Source organism: Triturus cristatus, chromosome 4_2, assembly GCF_964204655.1.
Source record: "Triturus cristatus chromosome 4_2, aTriCri1.1, whole genome shotgun sequence".
In the NCBI taxonomy this organism is placed as follows: Eukaryota; Metazoa; Chordata; class Amphibia; order Caudata; family Salamandridae; genus Triturus; species Triturus cristatus.
This window is the reverse complement of record NC_140586.1, coordinates 872,427,064-872,452,341: the sequence shown is the minus strand read 5'-3', so window position 1 is coordinate 872,452,341 and position 25,278 is coordinate 872,427,064. Positions and strand designations below refer to the sequence as shown.

Here is a 25,278-nt window from a genome sequence, read left to right as displayed (position 1 = left end):
ACAAACATACACATAAATTTAGTCACGCATGTACAGGCTACAGGGCACGCACCATCACGCTTACAGCTGCCTCCGTTACCTCTACCCACGGCCACTTTAAAAGCAGATATCTTTGTGGAAATGTTTTGCGTGAAATCCCAGGCCGCCTCCTCCCTAGGATGGATTGAAGCAGTGCAAGAAAATCTGAATAACTAATCTGAGTGCTCATTAACCCCCTGCCGAAATGTTCATACATTAACTTTGCTTTTCGTGAAGAAGAAAAAAAAGAGTCTGCATTAAAATTGATGCGTTATTAATCCCACTGTTCGGAGCCCAGCGGGCAGTGTATTTCTTTCCTTATCCAGAGGCCGAGCAGTCAGGATAACGGATGCAAGCTGTAAAGTCATTAGTAATAGGATACTGGATGCCTGTAGATGCTGAGGGGATGTACAGCGTTTACCTTGTGGGAGCAAGCAGCGGCAGGCACGATAATTGCAAACAGCTCCCACAAGGTCAACGCCATACATGCATGAGTACTAATAGGAAACAGTGCAAAACATGCACAAGTTTGAACAAAAGCCTGGAGCGATTCCAAGAGGTCACTCTAAAGCAGCGCTTGCTCGCTGTGTAGGCGAGACCTAAAAAACTATCCCCTAAGAAGTAAGGTATGAAGAAAGCTTCCTATGGTTCTACAAAAAATGAAACTCTTCCTGCTCTACTTACAATTTTTCACCCCACTGCTTTTCTCTTTTTACTCATCTGTTTTTAACTACTCCTCCAATATCTGTCATACCTACTGTTTAAAATTTTCTTGGTACCAAAATGCATTTCTTTTAGAATGTTTTCATGGTTCTGGATTTTTTTTTACCTAAAAGAGCACTGACGCCCTCCATGGGCAAAACTTGTGCTATGAGGGAAAAAAGACAAAGACAGAGTATTTTTTTAGAGGAATTTTGCTTGTTCATTCATTTTTAAGACACTCAAAGCCTCAAACCTGTGATAAAGGTAAACACTTTGGGAAGATCTGGTGCTGCAGTTTTAGGGAGGGGTTGTGCCTCCGGAAGGGGTATTTTGCTTCCATCGTTCCAGAGTCACAAACCATTGAAACAGATGTTAAGCATGTGGCCAAGGGCACAAAATCTTCAGAGGGACAACTGGCCTCTAAAACAGAGTTGCTCAGATGTATAAACAGGGAAAATATTCTGCGCGCAAGTCACTGTTGCCAACCGTAATAAGATTACACTTAGATTACCGCTTAATAAAATATCACCACGAGGAGCACTAGTTGGATGCATATTCGTAAACCTTATAAATTGGCCAAGATGTTATAGCTGGGCACTATATGCCAGGCAGACTACATCCTCAAGCTGCTCCACTGGCTGACAATAGATCATACCCAGTTAAAAACTCTATGCTTAGTAGAGAACAGTACACAAATACAGCCACAGAGTTGTGATGCCCTTCCACGCCAGTCAAAACTGTAATGAACTGTTGTCCTAGGCACAGCTCAACAGCTGAACTTTACCCAGGAGGCAATGGCGGAATTACATAAAACTCTTAACATAACTTTAATGGTTTAGGCGGTGTTACCTGGTAAAAGATCACGATAGTCTGTAATGTAGTCTCCGGTCCACTCCCGGGCCCTGTTGCATGCTACATCCATCTCAAAAGGAGTCACAACTGGTCGGTAGAAGTTGCTAGAATCTAGCAGAGAGTTTTCGGGACAGGCGACTAACACATAGATGTCCACCTCCAGGAAGTTTGCAAGCTTTGCAGCGTTCAACTTTCCCATCACAAAGATATAACTCTTCTTCCCAGCCCTTCGAATGACTGTCTTTAGGTGCTCGATGACCGAGAGGTAATCTGCAACGCCAAGTGTGCCCACCAGAATGCCAACAACATGGGCATCACGCGCCCTCTCAATCAGATAGTAACGCTTCATCAATGCCCTGCTAATGTTCAGAGTCTCACGCCGGCCCTGCCCACTGGATGGGTTGAAAGTGCAGAATGCACACTTGTTCCAAGTCATCATGAGGTTCGTCAGCGTCAGACTCTCTTCACCAATATAGAACACACTGTAACCTTCAAGTCCAAGTTTGCAGTCAATAGTAAACCGGCGCCCAAACTTCGTCACTATCTCTGCATCTGGGCACTCTGTGGAGTCATCAGTCTTGACAGGGTGGAGGTTTGTTTTTCGGATAGAAAGTGAACCTCCTTCTGACTCGATACTGGAGAATGATACATGCAGGTACTCAGACCTCAATATGGACTCAAGACCACCTGCAAGGGCAAGAAAGAGAAAACCTTCTAAAAGCAGCAGTATTAACAACATATACCGGTAAACATCGGAGTCAAATCAAGCAATAGATGGATGCACACCCTATTTTAAATGTACTCTATTACAATATCGAGATGAAATTGAAATGAGTAAGTGATCCTGTACTGTACACAGTGCTAAATGAATCGCATAATCCATCCGTGAGCATGATCTCTAATTCAATGGCGAGAAGATAACCCAATGACCAGCCACAGCTTTCAAGCCCTCATGCTCATTTTTCTGTGCAGTAGACATATGCCCATTGACAGATAGACCAACAAGCACATCTCATTTAACACTTACAAGTACATGTAAACAAGTCTCAGCTAAGAAATGTACAGATCACCATAACAAAGGCAAAACCGGGCAAAAGATGTTCAACCCATTCTTTGACAGTAAGCATAGGGGGCGGGGCAGTGATGTTTTCAGGACTAGCTATTCTATTGGACACTGAAATAAGCATCAACTACAGCTAGATAGAGAGAGGACTCTATAAACAAAGTTCTCTGAAAACAGTAATTAACCCAATTTGGAGACATTATGTCCTTTTTAATGAGAAAATCTTTACGGAGAACAAGGTCATAACTCACTTGTTTTCCAGTGATCACTATACTGAGCCACAGTAACTTTCCAATTTGTGGACTGCTCTACTGAATGGTGAGTTTGTGTGAGTGTGCTAGTATGTTATAGTGAAGAAGACAGATAATCTGTGTGCACACATGAGTGAGTATGGCATAAGCGTGCTATAGGACAATGCTGTGCTGAAGCGAAGAGTGATCATTTGTGTGCACACGAGTGAGTATGGCATAAGAATGTTATAGGACAATGCTGTGCTATAGTGAAGAAGAGAGATGATTCGTGTGCGCACGAGTGAGTATGGCATAAGGGTGCTATAGGACACAGTTGTGCTATAGTGAAGAGTGATCATTTGTGTGCGCACACAAGTGAGGATGGCATAAGGGTACTATAGCACAATACTATGCTTTATTGAAGAAGAGAGATAATCTGTGTGTGCGCACATGAGTATGGCATAAGGGTACTATAGGACAATGCTGTGCTATAGGGAAGAAGGGAGATCACCTAAGTGTGCGCACACAAGTGAGTATGGCATAAGGGTCCTATAGGACAATGCTGTAGGAATTACAGGAGCTGAATCTGGCGGCTTAGAGTTTCACCTTCCAAGCAGAAACTTTCAGCAGAAACAGCAACCTAACGGAAGCCCCCTTTAGAGTGTTCCTAATAACTGTATTTAGTCAACCCACCTGTGCTTACAGGCACCTTATGGATTGAAATAACGGTTTCTGTGTTATCATAAAGGGTTACTGTCTTTTGGTGGATGTCTCTTTGACTTTCCTCCACCAAAATCTAACCAAGAGAACCTGTGAAATGAAACACCTGCATTGTCTGGCACACAAGAGATTTGTGGGAATTCTTTGTAAGGTCTTTTGTTATTTTAGACCCCTACCATATGTTACTACTTCAGGGTCCATAAACGAGCTCTCCTATTCGAAACAAAAGTTTACAATTAGATTTTTAATTTGTGATGGTCATACAAAATCGCTAGCGCAGTTGTGTTATTCATACCAGCACTAGGAGTGGAAGAACTCACGTTAAGCACTCTATAATTTATGTGATCTGGTGCCCATTCTTCATTTCTCAAAAAAAGTATTACATTACATAACAGCTACCACCAAGAGAGAGTTGTTTTGTATCTGAGGAACTTTCTTTGTCATCTGAGTTAGAACTAACTTTTTCTTGGTATGCAGGATTTGTATATGTGCCATTTAGTGATGTGCCTCTGTAAAATCATTCTCAGTGAGCCTCCAATCGATCTGGTCCATGACATGATGTATGTGAATTTACAGTGTTAGCTGGACCTTTGCACTTGCGTAGGCTATTAGACGAGTATTCACAATGGGGCACATATGACAAGTCATTTACACTGTTCTTGACAACAATGTATTCACAATGGACTGGCACAGCCTCTGCAAACATCTAGTTCTTTAAAGTGCTGTAAGTCCATATACAGTAGAAGCAGGACCCTCGGAAAGGTCTACTGTTGTGTATTAGACACAGACAGTGGTGTTAGGGCCTATGACCTGGTCTAGAATCACTTACAGAGGTGATAGGGCACTCAAAGTGTTTTCGTTCATATATAGTGAGGATATGGGGCTTCACAGTGGTCCATGTTCGAATGTATGATGTTACAACGCATACATATTTCAAAATACAAAAGGGATCCGAGGTCTAATATGCAACTCTTGATATCAATTCAAGAAAGTTGACTAATAGCAAATTTACGCCAATAGTGAAATAGTATAGGTAAGCATGTGAGAGAGCGATACAAAAAATAGAAGACAACAGAAGATGAAGCAAAAAAGCTTGATCAAAGGATAATCAGCATCCCATCATTACACTCTGAAAGTGCCCAGTGTCATCATCTGGGGTACCAAACAACTCTTCTCAGAGACCTCATATTGTATCGAGGCCATATGAATGAGTTGTATCCTCTTATCAAGAAACATCCAGAAAAAGAGGGAAAATAGAAAACTATTGAGAGTGCAATGAAATAAACAAATATTTTTTGTATTTTACCAGTGTTCATAAAACAGAATACACAATTGACTTGCACTAGATGTATGTCTTTCCAAACTGTGCCCCATCAATCGTATTTCTATCTAAAAACAGTGTGAGAACAAAAAAAGAAGAAGAAAAGGCAGGTAACCAACGTTTGCTGCCCACTATTTGGTCGACATGTTTCAGCCTTCAGGAAGACTCTCCCTGGCTTTCTTCAGGACCTCATGATCAAAGTCCCTGATATGGACTTTGGAAAAGAAAATGGGTTACTACTATACCCTCGTTTAAGTTGTCCAATTCCTCAATGTGATTGCTGATGTTAACTGACATCTAAAGAACGAGAAAATCAACAAAACAATAAATTACATTAGGAAGTGAAAACATACGAGTAATCACATGAGATATTTTGCTTCAAAGCGTCTGTATCTTCATTCTTCTCTAAACCGCCTAAAAAAGAATCATGCTTACCAAACAACATCTGAGGAAAAAGCCCCACCTCACTCGGCACCAGCTCAAGTCAAGGAAGAGGCCCCGCTCTGCAAGTAAACGTGAGCCAATAAATCAACCGGTCTCAAAACCTAAAGAACGGTACATTTCTCAAAATTAAAGAAGGATTATCAATGCTTGGCAACGTCCCACACTCTTATTAATGATCGTGACCGGGACGTGTCAGCCATGTTACCATTTGGCATCTATTAAAACAACTTAGCTAGGTTTGGCATAAAGATACTTGAGCAAAACCGCATCCAAAATGACAGAAGCGGACTAGTCCACAAAAAAAAAAAAAAAAATATTCAAGGCAGGGGCTATTCGTGATTAGATAACTCCTAAACTGAACGGATCAAGGTAAAGTTCTTGAGAGCATAAGCATTTACGCGAATATCTGCACTTTCAAATTATGACATGCAAAATGCGAGCTGATTTATAAATACAAAAAACTAACTCGTGAGCCGTACCTGTCCGTCGGTACCTCCGGCTGGGACTCGTGCTGGGATGGAGGTAACTGACGTGACCGGATCGGCTGTTTTTATGTCGAGTGGAAAAACTCAGCTGTCTACCATCAGCGAAGCTCGCCGATCGAGTTTCCGGCACGCTGAATATGACGTGTTGGAAAACTTCAATAGAACTACAAAAAGAGGTCTCGATAGCTGGTAATTGTAGTTTGAAACTGAAGCTGTGTCTTTTTCAATAGACAAACTCGAAACAACTTTATTGTGACATACAACAAAATTCGGTATGCGTTAACTTCTGAGTTACGCTTATTGCTACACTGTAACAAATGGTGTGGAAACCTATTGGGAAATTGATTATTAATGTTAATTCACAGTGAGGATATATGATTTAGTGGAAATACATTTGAAAAGGCACATGTGTTATATGGAGTTATGTGTGCAGAAATAGAGACGAACATCTAAACTCGAGAGCAGGAAGAACTTTCTCTAATCATGAACATTACAGAATGTCTAGTAATGATGTAATAGGTACTTAAGTTTATCCTGGGCCAGACACTATAATTTATTCAGATCACATTTATGTCAGCGAATTATTTTGTATTTTTCATTTTTTACTTAGCGACATCCATGGTATCGCGTCGTTAAGACCCAGGACATCGCTGGACAATTTGAAAATCCATCGTTGCTCGCGTAGGAACAAGAAATTGGACACATCGCTCACATGTGATGGAATATAAGGTTTTTCAAGTACAGTCCAATTAAAATCACCCGCATCATGACCTTTTTCTACAAAGTGTTTAGTCAGTTTCGTGATGGTTTTTTTACATCTGAATGTGCTCTTGTGTTCCTGCATCCGTAGTTTTACTTTTCTCGTTGTCATACCGATGACAAGAGACTCAACGTCAAAGGACACTAAATAGTCAAGGTTTTAAAACCTTGACTATTTAGTGTCCTTTGACGCTCTTTTAGAACCCCCGGTGGAAAAATCTCCACTTGAGCGGTTAACGTGTGTTACTACCTTCTGCACTTTAACCAACATGATCCAAAAAAGTGTTCGTAAACACTGGCGAATTCTTAACAGCGATTCTGACAAGATACCACTCCCTCTGTTTTGAAAAGAAGCACTAATCTGAAAGATGTACTGGTCCATACTCGCCCTCGTGATCAGAAACAAGTTTCAGATACCACCTTATGGGGTTTACCTCCAGTTCAGGGCCATTACCCATGCGGCACCTGTGCCGTTTGCCCACAAACCCAAGCATCCAAAACTGTAAACATTGGTACCACCAAACCTTGGGTACAAAAAAGTTTTACAAACTGCAACAGTGAAAACCTTGTGTACCTTATTACATGTCCATGTTCGTTACAATACGTCGGTATGACAACGAGAAAAGTAAAACTACGGATGCAGGAACACGAGCACGTTCAGATGTAAAAAAACCATCACGAAACTGACTAAACACTTTGTAGAAAAAGGTCATGATGCGGGTGATTTTAATTGGACTGTACTTGAAAAACCTTATATTCCATCACATGTGAGCGATGTGTCCAATTTCTTGTTCCTACGCGAGCAACGATGGATTTTCAAATTGTCCAGCGATGTCCTGGGTCTTAACGACGCGATACCATGGATGTCGCTAAGTAAAAAATGAAAAATACAAAATAATTCGCTGACATAAATGTGATCTGAATAAATTATAGTGTCTGGCCCAGGATAAACTTAAGTACCTATTACATCATTACTAGACACTCTGTAATGTTCATGATTAGAGAAAGTTCTTCCTGCTCTCGAGTTTAGATGTTCGTCTCTATTTCTGCACACATAACTCCATATAACACATGTGCCTTTTCAAATGTATTTCCACTAAATCATATATCCTCACTGTGAATTAACATTAATAATCAATTTCCCAATAGGTTTCCACACCATTTGTTACAGTGTAGCAATAAGCGTAACTCAGAAGTTAACGCATACCGAATTTTGTTGTATGTCACAATAAAGTTGTTTCGAGTTTGTCTATTGAAAAAGACACAGCTTCAGTTTCAAACTACAATTACCAGCTATCGAGACCTCTTTTTGTAGTTCTATTGAAGTTTTCCAACACGTCATATTCAGCGCGCCGGAAACTCGATCGGCGAGCTTCGCTGATGGTAGACAGCTGAGTTTTTCCACTCGACATAAAAACAGCCGATCCGGTCACGTCAGTTACCTCCATCCCAGCACGAGTCCCAGCCGGAGGTACCGACGGACAGGTACGGCTCACGAGTTAGTTTTTTGTATTTATAAATCAGCTCGCATTTTGCATGTCATAATTTGAAAGTGCAGATATTCGCGTAAATGCTTATGCTCTCAAGAACTTTACCTTGATCCGTTCAGTTTAGGAGTTATCTAATCACGAATAGCCCCTGCCTTGAATATTTTTTTTTTTTTTTGTGGACTAGTCCGCTTCTGTCATTTTGGATGCGGTTTTGCTCAAGTATCTTTATGCCAAACCTAGCTAAGTTGTTTTAATAGATGCCAAATGGTAACATGGCTGACACGTCCCGGTCACGATCATTAATAAGAGTGTGGGACGTTGCCAAGCATTGATAATCCTTCTTTAATTTTGAGAAATGTACCGTTCTTTAGGTTTTGAGACCGGTTGATTTATTGGCTCACGTTTACTTGCAGAGCGGGGCCTCTTCCTTGACTTGAGCTGGTGCCGAGTGAGGTGGGGCTTTTTCCTCAGATGTTGTTTGGTAAGCATGATTCTTTTTTAGGCGGTTTAGAGAAGAATGAAGATACAGACGCTTTGAAGCAAAATATCTCATGTGATTACTCGTATGTTTTCACTTCCTAATGTAATTTATTGTTTTGTTGATTTTCTCGTTCTTTAGATGTCAGTTAACATCAGCAATCACATTGAGGAATTGGACAACTTAAACGAGGGTATAGTAGTAACCCATTTTCTTTTCCAAAGTCCATATCAGGGACTTTGATCATGAGGTCCTGAAGAAAGCCAGGGAGAGTCTTCCTGAAGGCTGAAACATGTCGACCAAATAGTGGGCAGCAAACGTTGGTTACCTGCCTTTTCTTCTTCTTTTTTTGTTCTCACACTGTTTTTAGATAGAAATACGATTGATGGGGCACAGTTTGGAAAGACATACATCTAGTGCAAGTCAATTGTGTATTCTGTTTTATGAACACTGGTAAAATACAAAAAATATTTGTTTATTTCATTGCACTCTCAATAGTTTTCTATTTTCCCTCTTTTTCTGGATGTTTCTTGATAAGAGGATACAACTCATTCATATGGCCTCGATACAATATGAGGTCTCTGAGAAGAGTTGTTTGGTACCCCAGATGATGACACTGGGCACTTTCAGAGTGTAATGATGGGATGCTGATTATCCTTTGATCAAGCTTTTTTGCTTCATCTTCTGTTGTCTTCTATTTTTTATATCGCTCTCTCACATGCTTACCTATACTATTTCACTATTGGCGTAAATTGGCTATTAGTCAACTTTCTTGAATTGATATCAAGAGTTGCATATTAGACCTCGGATCCCTTTTGTATTTTGAAATATTTAGGAAGGGGGCTTAGGAATCCTTGTAGGTCTTTAAACTGCCCTCAGACCCTACCTGTTTTTTTTTTTTTACAACGCATAACGACTTGCGCTGGAGGACGCTGGACTTAGGAATATTATGATTTACTATTCCAATTCCAGCCTACGTTACAGTGGGGAAGGTGTTGGAATACTAAATCATACTATTCCTTAGCTTAGAGCGCCATCCAGCGCAAGTCATTGTAACTACTTGTGTTGTAATGCCAGCGATGTAAAAATACCGCAGTGTAACAACCGCATTGTGAAGGTCGTTCTCCCCATGTTCACCTAACAAGGTGGCTTTCAGAATGACGCAATATGATATACAGTGATAGCAGGGCCATCAGTGGTCTAGATCCATATATAGAAACAAATGGACTGTGATAAGTTGCGTATTTTCATTTAACGCAGTGGTAGTACCTTCAGAGCGGCTTCCGTTTATATTCATGGATATAAGCGCCTTCAGGTGACTCATGTTGACCAGAAGAGGTGAGAGTGGCTTCAGGCTGGACTTGGTTTGTCCAGATGGTGACAAGGATTACAGATTGGTCAGTGTTCACCTAGACAACTGGCAGTGTATTCAGGGTATACTAGAGCAATATTCAGTGGTGGCAGAGCCTTCAGGGAGGTCCAGGTTTATATGCAGTGGAGACAGGGACTTCGGGTGGTCTATGTCCACCTACAGAAGGAGCCTTGGTTCGTCTACATATGATGAAGGCTGCTGACACCTGTCGAGGTCGGTGGAAGGGGTACTGAATGTTTTAAGCTGGAACAAAGTGCTTGCCAGAATAGTTGGAAGATAACCTGCATTAATTTAAATGGATTGATTAGTCTTCACTGTGATCTGGATTCACTGATGGTACAGCCTACAGGTTATTTATGATGGTCTCCAGCTGAGCCAGCTTTTGCTTTTATATAGTGCCCTGGGCATAAAGACATTAGGCGCCCCTGATGCTGCTGGTCAATAAAATGAAAAAAGAACTATTGATGGACAGAATGCAGAACAAAGTCATACATTCACCCCAGTACTGAGATCTGGGCCTAAGTCCATCATTTTTTTGCTCACCATGCCATTCCAGTTTGAACCCAGCCATATGCAAATCAGTCTTGACCCTGTGCCCAATGGGAACAGTCCAGCCCGAACTGCCAGGCCAGGTCCTCCCTGGACTGGAAACCAGCATTCTAGGACCGATTTGCATATGGCTGGGTTCAAACTGGAATGGCATGGTGAGCAAAAAAACGATGGATTTAGGCCCAGATCTCTGTACTGGGGGAATGTATGACATTGTTCTGCATTCTGTCCATCAGCTGTTGTTTTTGCATTGGTCAATAAAATGAGGCAACAGAGAAAGCCTTTTGTGTTTAGAGGCCAGTCCCAGGCTGACAACATCAGAGCAATGACTGGCTTCTGAATACAAACATTCTGCCCCTTCTCCACTCATTTGAATCATCCACAGCTTAGCTTAGCTCAGCCACGCTGATGGCAAAATTGTTGGTGGGAAAAAAGGGGGGCAGGGGTTGTAGGTTCCTGGAGGCAGAGAGAGAGGGAGATTGAAGGACAAGAGAAGACCTTGATAGGATTCTAAAAATAGAACCTCTGGCATGTAAAACAAATATTAAATGCAGTATCAATGTAATCACTGGAGCCAAGTGAGAGGGCACTGTTGTTTTCATAACGTTAATGCTGAGAGCTCCATGTGCCCACTAAAGGTGGCCGCCCTGGACGTGGGCTCATACTGCTAGCGTCGAGTGCTATCTTTGGTCTTCAGATATGTGACTTGGATGCCAATGTCAAGTTTGGTCCACAGTGCAGACCCTGCATTCTCAGCTCTTTACGAACCCCTGAAAGGCTACGTTTGGTCTGCAGTGGAGGCAGAATCATCTCAATGATGTAGTGGCATTTTACTACATCCCTGACATTAATCTGCCTACGGAAGAAGGAAAGATGTCGAAGATCTGATTATTTCCACTTTCCGTCTAGACTTCAAATGTGGTTTGGTTTAGATCCCTGATGCCATAGTGCTGCATTAGATCTCCACGTGTCTTTAAAAGCAATAGGCATTGGTACATGGCTAACATGGCTAACTCTCTGTTAGCCATGTACCAATGCCTATTGCTTTTTGCATTTGTCACCCCGAGTGGGACGGGTATGCTCAGACGTGAGTCCCGTGCTCTCCATGCCACTGGAATCAAGCTATCCTGACTGAAGAGGGGTGAAACCCTGAAACCGGTCCTAGGATGCTTGGTTCCAGTCCAGGGAGGACCTGGCTTGGCAGTTCGGGCTGGACTGTTCCCATGAGGCACAGGGTCAAGACTGATTTGCATATGGCTGGGTTCAAACTGGAATGGCATGGTGAGCAAAAACACGATGGATTTAGGCCAAGATCTCTGTACTGGGGTGAATGTATGACATTGTTCTGCATTCTGTCCATCAACTGTTGTTTTTGCATTTGTCACCCCGAGTGGGACGAGTATGCTCAGACGTGAGTCCCGTGCTCTCCATGCCACTGGAATCAAGCTATCCTGGCTGAACACGGGTGAAGCCCCGAAACCGGTCCTAGGACACAAAAGGCTAGGGGGCCAGGCACCCACTTCTGGTTCAATCTTTCACCATTAGGGGAGGTAAAAGTCATATGGGTTTTATTCACCAGTTCAAACATTGCTCCATCAACAGGTTTCTGAGTTTTGACATTTTCTAAGACCAAGACTCAGTCGGGTATTATTACTGAGTTACTAACATAGCCCTCAAGGATACAACCATGGTGACCTGTAACTTACCAATGATATAGGAGTACACCACATCGCTAACTACCACCACGTAACTCAGTCGGTCAGGGTACAATGTCCGAAAGGCAGCAGCACAGCTTTTCACATCCACAGGCTGGCGCCCAAATATATAGAGCACAGGCAACCTGGTGCTCGGGCTCAAGCAAGCCCTTCCATAGTGAACTAGGGAATCTGCCAGCACATGCTCCGCTGCAACCTCGTCCACGCAGCAACTGCAAGAGAAAAATGAGAAGAAAATAGACAAAAGAAACTAAAAAAAAAAGAAATAAAAAAGAAACAAGAAAAAAAAAAAGCAAAGAGAGATTCAAGAAAGAAACTTAAATCCAGAAGAATAATGACCACAAAGCTGCACCTCCTGGTAATTCGCATTGTTGGAAGGGGAGATTTAGAAACAGCCAGGATAATATTAGAGCTGATTAATATTGATTCATTTTTAAGATATATCTCCATTCATATTTAAACAGGCATTGATTTTAAATGAGCCATGACTAGTTAAAAGAGACTTATTAGAAACATTGGTCTCTTAGGGAAACAAAGGTAAGACTTTGGGCAAAACTTAAAGTTGAGAGAAACAAGAAGGTGAATCCTTGTGAACTGGAACACCAGTGACTGCAATCCGTCAATCAAAAGGCCATATTTCGTACCTCGGATATCAGGAAAGGTAAGGTCTTTGCAAAATGGTTTAAAATGCAGATGTCCAGAGATTGTTTATGTTTCCCAATAATAAAGTATCAGACTTACCAGAGTTCACTTTAAGCCATGGTAACAGCATCCACCAGCTGCACACTAAAAGCAACTGTTTCACCTGACTGTTGATGGCACATGGCCACCACCCAAGTGTTATATGAGCTGGGTGTTACAAACAAAAGCAAACTATGCAAGCAGCACATCCAGCAAATTCACGTAGCGGTTCATGACACTGAGAAATGGAGAGGATACTTGAAGAATCCACACGTGACATCCACTGGCTGTGATGAGAGAGAGGAGGGATTCTGCTTGCCATGTTGGAGAGGATGTACCTCAAGCTGCATTCATACCTCCCAACCTCCTCTTGCAGTTAAATAGTTCAGGCAACCATACTGAGTCACCTAGACTACTGTAACTCGGTTCCTTTGTCGATCATCACATGTCTTCAATGAATTCAATATGAGGCAACAAGTCATGCCCTTATCCTGAATCTGCACAAATATGATTCAGGAAGAAAAATCCTCTTACTTCACCGACACATTTACATCTGCCAAAAATTCAGCAAGAACTCTCTTCCAAACAGTTAACTCCCTAACCAAGCTCAATAATACCAATCTGTCGATTGCCAATCAATCCTTCTGCAACTAATTGTCAGAATTCCTTCAAAATAAAGTAGCAGAAGTTTACAATGAATTTGCCTCAAATGGTGAAGCTAGATGAATTTCTGCTGGTGTTTTACGGCACCTCAAATAAGTAACACATTAACCAAACTTTCCCCTCTCACATTAGAACAGGTTAGCAGGCTACTGGACCACCTGATCCATGCCCCCAGTAACACTACAGATGGCTTCAAAGACCGCAGTGCCTCACCTTATGAAGATCTTTAAAGAGATGAACAGGGTGAGAGACTTTCCAAAAGCCTGGAAAACAGCATGAATCTTACCTCTTCTAAAAAAAATCTACACTTTACCCCTTGAAACCAACAGTTATTGCCCAATATCTCATCTCCTATTTCCAGCCAAAGTGGTGGAAAAAGAAAACTAAACAATATGGAACCGGTCTCTTTTCTGGAGAGTAATATTCTTCTAGATCATACTCAATTTGGTTTCTGAAGCGGGCATAGTACAGAAACAGCCCCGATTGTTGCCACAGTGGAAATCAGAGCTAGTATTGATCAGGGAGGGAAAGCAGCCTTAATCCCTCTTGGCAAATCGGCGGCCTTCGATATGGTCAACCACAAGGCTACTAAACCATGTAAACAGGCTAGGACTAAAGGACATTGCATTAGCCACTCAGATCTTTCCTCTCAGGTAGAGAACAATCTGTATCTTTTAATGGATTCATTTCTACCCCTTTCTCCTTGCGTTGTGGTGTCCCGCAGGGATCATCATTAAGCCTGACACTCTTTAAAGTGTACATTACACCCCTTGCCAAGCTGATTAGATCCTTCAGTTTCTCCTTGGTATCATATGCCGATGACACACAAAGCATTGTTTTAATCTCTAGTGATTTTCATAAAGTAGCCATCAGCTTCCAAGACTGTATGGAAGTGAGGAGACTGATGAAGGTAAACTGCCTGAAATTAAACTCTGGCAGGACCGAGGTACTTCTTTTCGGTAACAACCTCTCCTTCTGGTCTTCCATATGGTGGCCACAGAATCTGGGGACACTTCCCACCCCGGTCAAGAAGGTCAGGAACCTGGGCGTCTTGATGGACGACAGACAGACGTTCTGAGCCCAGGTGAATGCGCTCCTCTCATCCTCCTTCAACACCTTAAGGATAATCAAAAAGAATTCTTCCTTTTATTCCTCACGAACTTCAGAAAACAGTGATTGTTACGGAATACGGAAGGAGGAATGCAGGTCAGGCGATCAGCACAGGGCACTCCACACCGCTGCAGCCGACCACAACAACTCCTGTGTAGCTAGTATGCCACCAGACAGCAGTTCAGGAGGTGGGGGGGGGGGGCACAACTGCATAAAACCCTTTGGCACAGTCTAAAGAGCATGAGGATGCCTCCTTCTCCAACACAGAGCCACCAGGGGCCCGCAACAGAAATCCTTAAGATCCGCTGCAGCAGGGTCGTGGGCCCGCGATAGCAAGGCACAAGAGGGCTGCCACGGAGTCCAGGGTGCGTTCTGCTGCAACTATATGATTGGGACGACTGTTGCTGTAAGCGTGGCTACTACGTCCGCTCCCGCTCAGTTCGTGGAGCCTGGAACAACAAAGCCCCAGGAGCACGAGCCAGCCTCACCTGAGATCTGTCCCATTTATGCCATAGTTCGGTAGTTGGCAAAGCAGCTGGGTCTTGGAACTCCGGCTCCAAGATTACGCCCTTTAGGGCTCTGGCATTAGAAGGACGGCCGCAAGCAGGAATGCGGCTACCCCGGCAGCTCCGAACTAAGAAATGTCATGTTTGGTCACAAAAGAATTGTAATTTAAAATCCTCTCTAATGACAAAGTTGGATTTTAAGTTATAAAATTCTGAAAATGTCACCGTTTTAGCTTGTGTGCTTTGGAATACACACATTGGTGGTGGGATTTGAGGGAGTTAGTTCGAGAAGGCGGTGCTTTGCTGTTGCCGTTTTGTGGCAACCACATTTGACGACGAGCGGTGTACAAAAAACCTGAGCAACATTCATTTTGCTGTGAAGACTGCAGCGACGTCTCACATTGGTCACATTGGAAGGGAAACGCCCGGAACCTCATCAACTGGTGAGCACCAATACACATCTTTCCGCACTGATTGGGGGGCAAAAACAAGGGGAAAAAGGAGAAACATAAAGTAATTGCTATTTTTTTTTTAAACAGAGTTTTATATAGCACGAACTTGACCAGAATCCGGTATCAGAGCGCATTACATAGCACCAGTTGCATTACATGAGGACACATTCATTTTTGTTAGGCACGGGGAGATTAAGTGATTTGCCCAGAATCACAGAATGTTCAGCGACATTGCTGAGACTCGAACCCAGTTCCCCAGATTCGAGGTCGACCGCCCTAGCCGTTAGGCCAACTCCTCTCCCCGAGCCTTGCGCTAGAGCCAGACGACAAGCATGAGCCATTTGGCATTGACGCATGCTTGCATCTGTTGCTAGGAAAAGGGATGCCAGGAGCATCAGATTTCCACCAGTGAAGAGAAACTTAAAGGGACAGCTTGCACAACAACAAGATAACGTCAGAGGCCCATTGTTTCTTGATGGGTGCATGTGCACCGTAGTGCAAAAACGCGTATAAAAGGAATACAAATACGGCGTATTCATGCAGATAAAGAAAAACTTCCAAGTGTTGACCAAAAAAAAAAAGAAAATGGGGGAACTCAATAAATAAGTAAATTCCACAGCAGTACTAAATTATAAAAAGGGATCCCAGTTTATGGTATTTATTCTTTTAACATTTCCCTCTGTATTTATCCATATTTATTTTTTGGCCAGTTTATCTGTATTTATCCATATTTATTTTGTGTTTTGTGTATAAATGAAGTTGTAAAACTGTACTTTCAATATTTAACTGATAGGACACGCATACTTTGATACCTGTCGTGATTTAGCTATTTAAGTTGCCTAATAACAATTTATCCACTAAATATTAGCATTATACCACACAGATGTATGTTGACATATGCCATTTTTTAAAGAAATGTCATCCTGTTTTTTAATTTCCCATGCTGTCAATCTGCTCAGCCGTTAGGATACAATTCATGAAAGACAGCACGCAGAGTTACTTAAAAGAAGCAACTGTATCTGTACACTTTTTTAACCTACCTGGTTAACCAGTGGCACTGTGGGAGGGTTTTGAAGCCTATATAGTAGCCATTGGAGTAGACATATTTACGGCAGCGCACAAATTCGCAATGCTTAGGCACTATTTAGGGGCAGAAGGCCAGTGCATTTTGACAAATCTTCAACCACTCCATGCTGAAAAGGATGATGAGTAGGATCTGAATGAGTTTACCTTTGCAGAAATTGGACATAAATTATGGGGAAAAAGATAAACAAAGATATCAGCTTCTAAAAAGAAGTCAATGTCCGAAAGTCGGTTGACAATGTCATGGCTGATTTACTTCAATTGGCCTCGACCTGCAATACAAAGATTTTCTGGATGATATGTTGAGGGACCAGTTGGTGCAGAAGATAATCTACAAAAGAACCCAAGAAAGGTTGTTCAAAATGGAAGGTTTGACTCTGAATAAAGTGATAGAAATAGCAAAGAGAGTGGAAAATATGGAGGAACGGTTACAGGAGACGGTGTCTGGTGGTATGAACAGAAAAAACAAGTTTGCAGAAGGGGATTCACAAAGGCAATTTTAGGGAAAAACTAAATATGCAGAGAGTAAAAGTTACAGGTAGCCAAGTCAAGGAGACAATATGTTATAAAAGCGGGCTGAAAGGCCATATTGCAACCAGTTCCATGTGTCCCGCAATAGGTCAGATATGCAAGAGGAGCAAGCATAAAGGACAATTTGCTAGGGTATGCAAAAGCAAGGGTGAGAATTTTTCAATGACAGTGAAAAATATGGGTGCTGCCATGGAAATTGGTGATAAAAATGATGTGCCACAAGAGTTTTTATTGCAGGTCTGTGAAGTGGGATCTGTAAACCAAACGGATAACCCCTTCTGTACAGTAAATGTTAATGGGGAGGTTCAAGTGATGGTTGATTCAGGAGCTAGTTCTACTCTGATTGGGGAACATCAGCTGGACAAGTTCCCTGATAGAATTTTGTGGCACTTGAAGGTGTTTAGGGGTCACTACCCAGTCGAAGTTGTACATTGCAAAAGATTAATCTTGTCTATTGGGACGGCCACAACAGAGGGAGTTACAAGTCAGATTGGTTCCTAATCATCCAGACCAGGTGTTGAGTGGCTTAGTCAGACATAAATGGCAAATTCGGAAAACGTTTGAAAGTTGAAATTACCGCAGGTTTTCAGTAACTATTTGGGTTTGTTTATTGAAAGGTTTTTCTCACAAAATAGTATCGATGGACACGGCTGTGCCCAAAGTACACAAGGTACGCCCTATACCATTCGTCAAGAGGAGGTCTTTGAGAAAAGAGTTGCGCAGAGTATGTGCGGGAAACATTATAGACTAAATTGAGCATTGGATTGGTTGGCTCCAGTTATTCTTGCTAAGAAGGCCGATGGGGATCTACTGATGTGTGTGGATATCTGAGATCTTATTGCAAAAATATGGGGGAACAGGCATTCTTTGGCTAAGATTGGTGATATGTTGGCTTTGGTCAACGGGGCAAAACTGTTTCCCACATTGGAAATTTGATTACATTTGGAGTCTAGGCCACTAACCTCTTTCATTACACCTCATGTAGCATACCGGTTTGCATGCATGCCCTTTGGTTTGGCCTCGGCATCAGTGGTCTTCCAGTCTTTAACAGATTGAGGTTCTGACCAACTTTCGACCTATTTCAGAGTGCCTTCTGTGGCCAACATGTCCAGGAAAATTGTCTTCAGGCAGTTCTCCACTGACGCTTTAGACCATGGTGCTTTACAGGAACCGCATTAATCCTTGTAAGGAAAGACTGACTAGCAGGGTACTTTTTAAATATCGCAGTAGGCCAGTCTTCATGTTTTAATGACAATCATGAGATTACACATTAGGAGCCGAGGAACAAGAGTGTTTTCATCACATTGTGTATAGGATATTCATGGTCCGAGCAGATGTTGCATCAAGTCTAAACTACTTTAATGACATGCACACTGGTTACTGGATGAACATGTCTTCAAGCTACAAATGGCCCAGAAAAGCACAACATAAATCATGTGCAGGTTATGCCCTCTGACCTTATAACCCCAGCAGTGACGGCCTTGTACTGCCTCCAGATAAGGGCAAGAAACCATTTAACAACTGTAATTATTGTCCTCAAGGTTCTAGATGCAAGAGCCCTGGGTTACCTCTCTAAGGTCATCTAACAACATCAGCCAAACAGACACAAACAAGTTGAACCTTTCGGAACCTACTAGCCATTCATCTATTCACATCCTTCCATAAAACAGCTTTGCCATCAGGGGAATCCCTACTTACTCCACCTCAGATCTGAAGAGAAATTTGAAATTTGTCTCAGGACTGACAACAAACCTGTTCTTGAATGCTAGTGTCTACAGGTGATTAAACTTCTGCTTGAAACTGGTCTTCATCATGGCGATTATGTTGTCCTTAGGTTGCCCTAAACATGAATACGGATGGTCTGCTGCCTTGTTTGCGCACTGGACGACTTCTGCTAATTTAACAGGTATCCGACTGGACTGGACAGCAACTGAGCAGGAAAATGTTTTCATCCCTGCGTCTTACTTTCTATTGTTCCATCTTTTAGACATTACTTGCCCTCCATAGCATACTTTTGTGTCTGCTGCCATATGTCTGGCCTTAGATGCTAAGTTAAGCACAAGTGACCATAGTCCTGACGATGATCCAATGAGTAATATGACAGGGTCAAACTTTTGTTGAGTTAACTGTATGGGATTAATGAGACATTTGGGATCGAATTTGACACCGCAATCAACAAATAATTCAGAACAAGTGCTGAGGATGCTTTCAAAGGGCAAAAGGAGTCATTAACATTAGTATAGATGGTTTACTGACAGTCATGGATGTTGTACGCTGCACAGGTGTCAGTGACATCATATGAATAGGGTCAAAGTACAGGTTTGAGCAGAATCTCCATATTCATGTTTTCGCATATGAATTTTATTTCTTTTTGCACTGCTCAGCACCCCTAATCAGCATGTTTACTTACAGACTTTCTACCTTTCAAGTCCTTCTATGCAGCCTTGGCTGCCCAAAGTCACCTGTTTCCACCATGGATACTATGGCTTCATCATTGCATCTTTTCCATCTCAATCTCCCAGCCCTCCTTAACCAAATCCACTACCACCAAACTCACTTACCTTCCTTGACTAAATGCTAAACAAACACAAGAGTCAAAGATTACAAACCAAACCCCCTGTCGATCTCATTCTACTTATGGAATGCTCGTTCTATTTGTAACAAAACGTCTTGCATCACCAACTACTACAGCTGTTCATCCCCTCATTACACATCACAGTCATCATAGTAACATGGCTAGGTTCAGAAGACACTGGCACTCCAGCTGCCCTCTATACGGAACACTCCACATTCCCTATGTGCCTCACAGCAACCAAACAAAGGAAAAAGTAGTCTTTCTTATTAACACATCTCTCACAATCACATCTATCCTAACATTGTCCCCTGCCCCCTTTATGGCTATTACCACGGCTCAAAATCCATATCTTCTTTATTGGCTACACTCCGAGCGCTAGTGCCTCCTTCTTTGACAACCCTGACACCATTACAGAATTTCAATTACCCAAAACAACACTTTTCATTCTTAGGTATTTCAATTTAAACATGAAAATAACTTGAAAACAACGCCATTCACCCACATCTTCTCCAACCACTCCTTCCTAATCCCTTTCACAGCCTACATATACAGATGGTAGAACACTACACCCAATTCTCATATCTCAAACCGTAGCCCACTCTCCTTCAATCACAACTCCTTCTTCCTCAGACTCAGCAATTATTCACATATCGGCCCTCATGGCTTCCAATTCTAGCCTAAAATAACACTCCTTTTCCCAAATGAAAACACCAACCAAGCATTATATTGTCATTCTTAAAATAGTTTCACAATGACCTTGAACTCCACATACTTTAAGGAACTCAATGACAGGCGGAAAACGGTATTCAACTTACATTTACTGCCACCATGTCTACCATGTACCCAGTTAAGATACACTTAAGTATGTACCATCTTGCAATCTATGCACTGTCTTATAATATCACCACTCACTTAGCATGACCAAGAAACACATCCTGTCTGCTATCCACCAAACTGTTCACAGGTTGCTGTGTACCGTGTATTAGGTTGCTACGCATAGTGTTTATTGCCAAAATACTTTTGCTAGTTTTCTTTCAATAGCTATAATGCCACAAAAAAAGACAAAAGTTGTGGTGATGCCACCGATCAGACAGGGAATTAATGCTCAAAGCAGTTTAATTACAAATAACATAACAGGAGGTAGTGCGCCAAGTCAGACTGAGAGGTAACGGTAGGGCGGTGTCGATGGGAGAAGCCTAACACTAGTTGATATGCTTAAAGTACTTTAGAAAGAATTTATAACTTATTATAATGCCACTGAAGTGCCCAAAGAGCTTCTTAAATGAATCTAATTTACAAGATAGCTCTGATAGTGATAGTAAAAAGTGGTCCAGATCTGTCTGTGCATAGAAGACATTAAAGCTGAAAAGTGCAACCAGGGACAAGACACACTGATGGTAGATGCCCTTCTTACCTGCCGTATGACGTGTCCCCAAGGATGAACATCTTGGAGCCGGTAGCTTCCTCTAGCTTTGCTGCGATGGCAGCAGAGTCAACAAGAAGCTCATCTGGAAACTGGAGGGCGACCTGTGGTAATCAGACACACATGGATCACGAGAGATGAAGATCAGCCCCTTTTATAAAGCCTGACAATGCCACCACCTGTATCTTTCCTCTGTATCTTTCTACAAGGAAGCAGACAGCCATCAATTGTATTTTCTTACTTCTATAGCTTTGCATCTTGTGTATTTCAGTGCAAAAGTTGTATTCTCCTGTATGATTAATTATCATGGCTAGTTACAAAGGGTACCTGTGTACATCAATAAATCATAGCGGTTTTTTTGTTACTTTATTTTTCATTTTAGCTACGTGTAACAAGGCAGTCAAAACACTAGTATGCATATCATGATATTATAATCTATATAGGAGAGGGTCTATCATAAAACATTCTATAAGCTCATATTCACCACTCTGCTCTCCCAGCCTCGAAGAATTTGACAATGACACCACCCGTCTGTATGAGCATCTTGGGGCAACTATGCAAGCTCACTACCCCTCACTCGTACAGTGCTGTGGTGTTCCGAGTCACCGGATTCAGAGTCCGTAGTTGCCCCGGAATCGGGGTCTAGAAGTTTATCAGTGAGGGCACTCCAGGTGCTTAATACCTCAACTTGGTCATCCCTCCTGTTAAGTCGTATATGCGTCTCCTCTGCTAGGGCCCACTCGGCCACATCCCTATGCCAGTGTGCTATCGTGAAGGATCTCTGTGACATACATGTAATTGCAATTCTTTGCTGTGCTACTAACATGGCCAGCTGACTGAACTTACAAGTCATTTTACAGCTCTTTGGCATTTAAAATAGCCTAGTAAATTACAATGGGGCATAAAAACTATAGATAGCCGAGTGGCATGTACCATCTTGTCCACTACTAATTGCAAGAAGCTGTGCACTGCATCACAGGTCCAGGCCAGGTATAGGAAGCCCGCCACCCTAGTATTACAACGAAGACAGGTATCCGGTCACGAACTAGCCATGCGATGGTGATCCTTGGAGGTCAGATAGGTTCTTTGCAGAAAATTGTAATGTATCAAACGAACACGGGCATTACTGGAGACTGTCCGAGTTAGTTCACAAACACGTTGTGTAGGAAACTGTCTCTATATATAATACACCAAAATGAGGTATAGTGTGTACAGAGACCAGGTGAGCCCAGAGGTAGGCAGAGGTTAAAGTTAGATAGAACCTTACTCTCTATTTGTAGTAGAGTGGTCGAGCAGTAAGGCAGTATCAGAGGACAGTGTGAAGCACTTGATGTACACACTAAATCAGCAAATGAATTCACACACTCAAGAACTGAACTCTAGGCCAATTGTTTTTGTATAAAAAATATACTGTTTTAGTTTTAGAACCAAGCAAGCCTGGCACAGGTAAGCATTAAATACTTTTCAGTAATAAGTTGCTGAATATAGAACAGTTTGAAAATGCAATAGAAAGTGCACTTTATTTGATTTACAGGGGATGCAGTAGGTTGCAACACTTAGCAAATACAGTACATTGAAATGAATAGGCTTTTTCAGTAAGTTACAGGCAAGTTACTTTTTACGTTACTTTTCTAACTCAGTGCTGGATACCTAGATTCAGCACTGGGACATTTTCCGCAAACAGTTAAGTAAATACGTTTTGGTTATTTGTGCGATTTTTAGATTTCAAAACTGCACACTTGGAAACTTTTTGGAAGAAAATTGAAAATGTTATCCTATGGAGGAAAAACAGGTTATCGTTTCACAGGTAAGTAATCGACTGTGGGAGTTAAGGTTCTGGGGTTAGACTTGGGGGTCCCCCAGGGTCCGTGATGCACTGTTGTTGCACCCTCAGCAGCACTAGGGCGGTCGGGTGCAGAGTGTTGAGGCCCAATGTTATCCAAAGGGGGATAGGGGTCCTCCGGTTGGTGGCTGCTGGCAAGCAGGCCACTGGGTTGCAGGAGCAAAGCTCCTAGGGTTTAGGTCAGGGCAAATGGGGAAACAAAGTAGCATAAAAGGTGCACCCTCAGCGGCACCAGGGCGGCCGGGTGCAGAGTGCTGTTTGGACGTCAGGCGCCCTGTTTGCTATGGAGAACCTCCGGCTTGCAAAAGCACTACAGGCAGGGAGATGAAGGACTTCTGGGTGCGACCACCACTTGGAGTGGTAAGTTGGGAAGTTAAGGGTTGGTTAGGCACCGTCGGTTTGGGCACACAAGGCCGTGTGGCGTCGGGTGCAGGGGTGCCTTTTGGAGTCGGATCCTCTTTCGCGGTTAGGGGGACCTCCTGGATTTAGAGTGCAGGCATCGGCTGGAGGTCAGGGGTCGCCGGATCTCAGGTCAGGATCGCCGGGGTGACCTCCTCGTGGTGTTTTTCCACTCGAGCTCGGGCGGGGTTCGGCGGGTGCAGAGTGGGCTGTTGCCAGAGGTTGCAGTTTAACAAATCTGGTGTTCACGGGAGAAGCAGTCCTTGGAAGTAAAGGCAGGCAGGTCCTCCGGGGTTTTCGAGGTTGCTGGCTGCAGGACACACCAGGATTTTGCAGGAGCAGGTTTGAGGAGAGACAGGCCTGTAGGGCTGGGGCCGATTCAGTGGGCGTCTTCCTCTTGTTAGCTGGCTGCACGGCTGTTAGGTCCTTCTTCTTTTCTTCTTGTTGTTGCTGGATCTGAGGAAGCAAGGTTCAGGGTGCTCCCTAAATACTAGATTTAGGGCATTACAGATAGGTAATGGCAGGGACCAATGGTTCCCTTCCCTGGGGTGGGTACACCCAATATCGTGCCACCCTCCCGTGGGGGAGCAGCAGCCTGTCCCTGGTTGGTTGGGTCCCTCCCATCCTCAAGATGGCAGGGACTCAGAGATTTGTGTTTTACCTCACCTCCCCCACCTGAGGATTGGAGTTGGCATAGGTGGGCACACCTCTTTCCCTCACTTGTTTTTCCTGCAGTCTTTCCCGCCAAAAGTGGGGTGTAGAACCAGTGGGGACCAGTTACTGAAAGCAGCAATTGGTCTGGGGAGGCTCACAAAGGCGGCATGCCTTTGAAGCTTCCCCTTCGTGAACCCTGCCCATCCTGGGGGAGGAGGCTTGGAACCTCATCCCATGATGTGCATTGTTTCAGGACCCCGAGAGCAACAGGCTGTTAACCCAGGGGTCCAGAAACATGTATGTTGGTGGCAGCCTAAGCAGCCACTCAGTCAGGTCACTAGAAGTTGGTCGAGTTTCAGAGGGCATCTCTAAGATGCCCTCTGTTGTGCATTTTAAATGAAATCCTACACTGGCATCAGTGTGGGTTTAATGTGCTGAGAAGTTGTATACCAAACTTCCCAGTCTTCAGTGTAGCCATTATGGTGTTGTGGAGTTCGTAATGACAAACTCCCAGCACCTCTTAAAGCAGCACTGCACTTACAGTGCCCAAGAATGGACTTGGGCACTGTAGAGGTACAGGGCTCATGCACCTGTACCCTCACCTCTGGTATAGTGCACCCAGCCAGAGGGGTGACTGATCTATGCTAGGGCAGTGGTTAGTGGGCATGGTACACAGAGATGTGTGCCATGTCCACTCTTCACTTTGTTCTGCACCAAGATATGCAGCCTGCAAAGGCAGTGTGGGTGTGTCAGGGTACAGGACCTCTAAGGTTTGCACAATAAGTGCTGCAGCCCTTAGAGGCCTTCTCTGGTCACAGTGCCCTGGGTATCTGTGGTACCATTTACCAGAGGCTGACATGTGGCCAGAGATGCCAATTGGGTTTAGGCTTCAATGCAATTTTAGGGAAGGAGCATAGGCCCTGGATACCTGATTAGCAGGAGCCCAGGGCACACTCAGTCAAATAACATCAGCAATTCAGCAAAAGGTGGGGGCATACCATGCAAGAAAGAGGGCACTTTCTCACACGTTGCCACTCAGAATCTCCCACTGGGTTGTCAAGGTCTATATCCTATGTCGCACGGGCCCATTGTGGGGATTCTAACGCACCTGACCGCATATCTCTGTAAAGGTGTGTAATCAGCTGTCTACCCCAACCGCA

The 25,278-nt window shown here is 43.1% G+C and overlaps 1 protein-coding gene across 1 annotated transcript in view; it reads right to left on the bottom strand.

Annotated features, from left to right (window-relative positions):
- The window catches only part of DPH2 (diphthamide biosynthesis 2), a 127,859-nt gene that overhangs the window by 24,201 nt on the left and 78,380 nt on the right, over nucleotides 1–25,278 (bottom strand). Inside the window, exons 3-5 of the mRNA XM_085602879.1 lie at nucleotides 21,214–21,326; nucleotides 12,190–12,410; nucleotides 1,570–2,259 (exon numbers count right to left, since the gene is read on the bottom strand). Coding sequence (XP_085459005.1) covers nucleotides 1,570–2,259; nucleotides 12,190–12,410; nucleotides 21,214–21,326 — 1,024 coding nt within the window. The remainder of the gene's footprint in view (nucleotides 1–1,569; nucleotides 2,260–12,189; nucleotides 12,411–21,213; nucleotides 21,327–25,278) is intronic.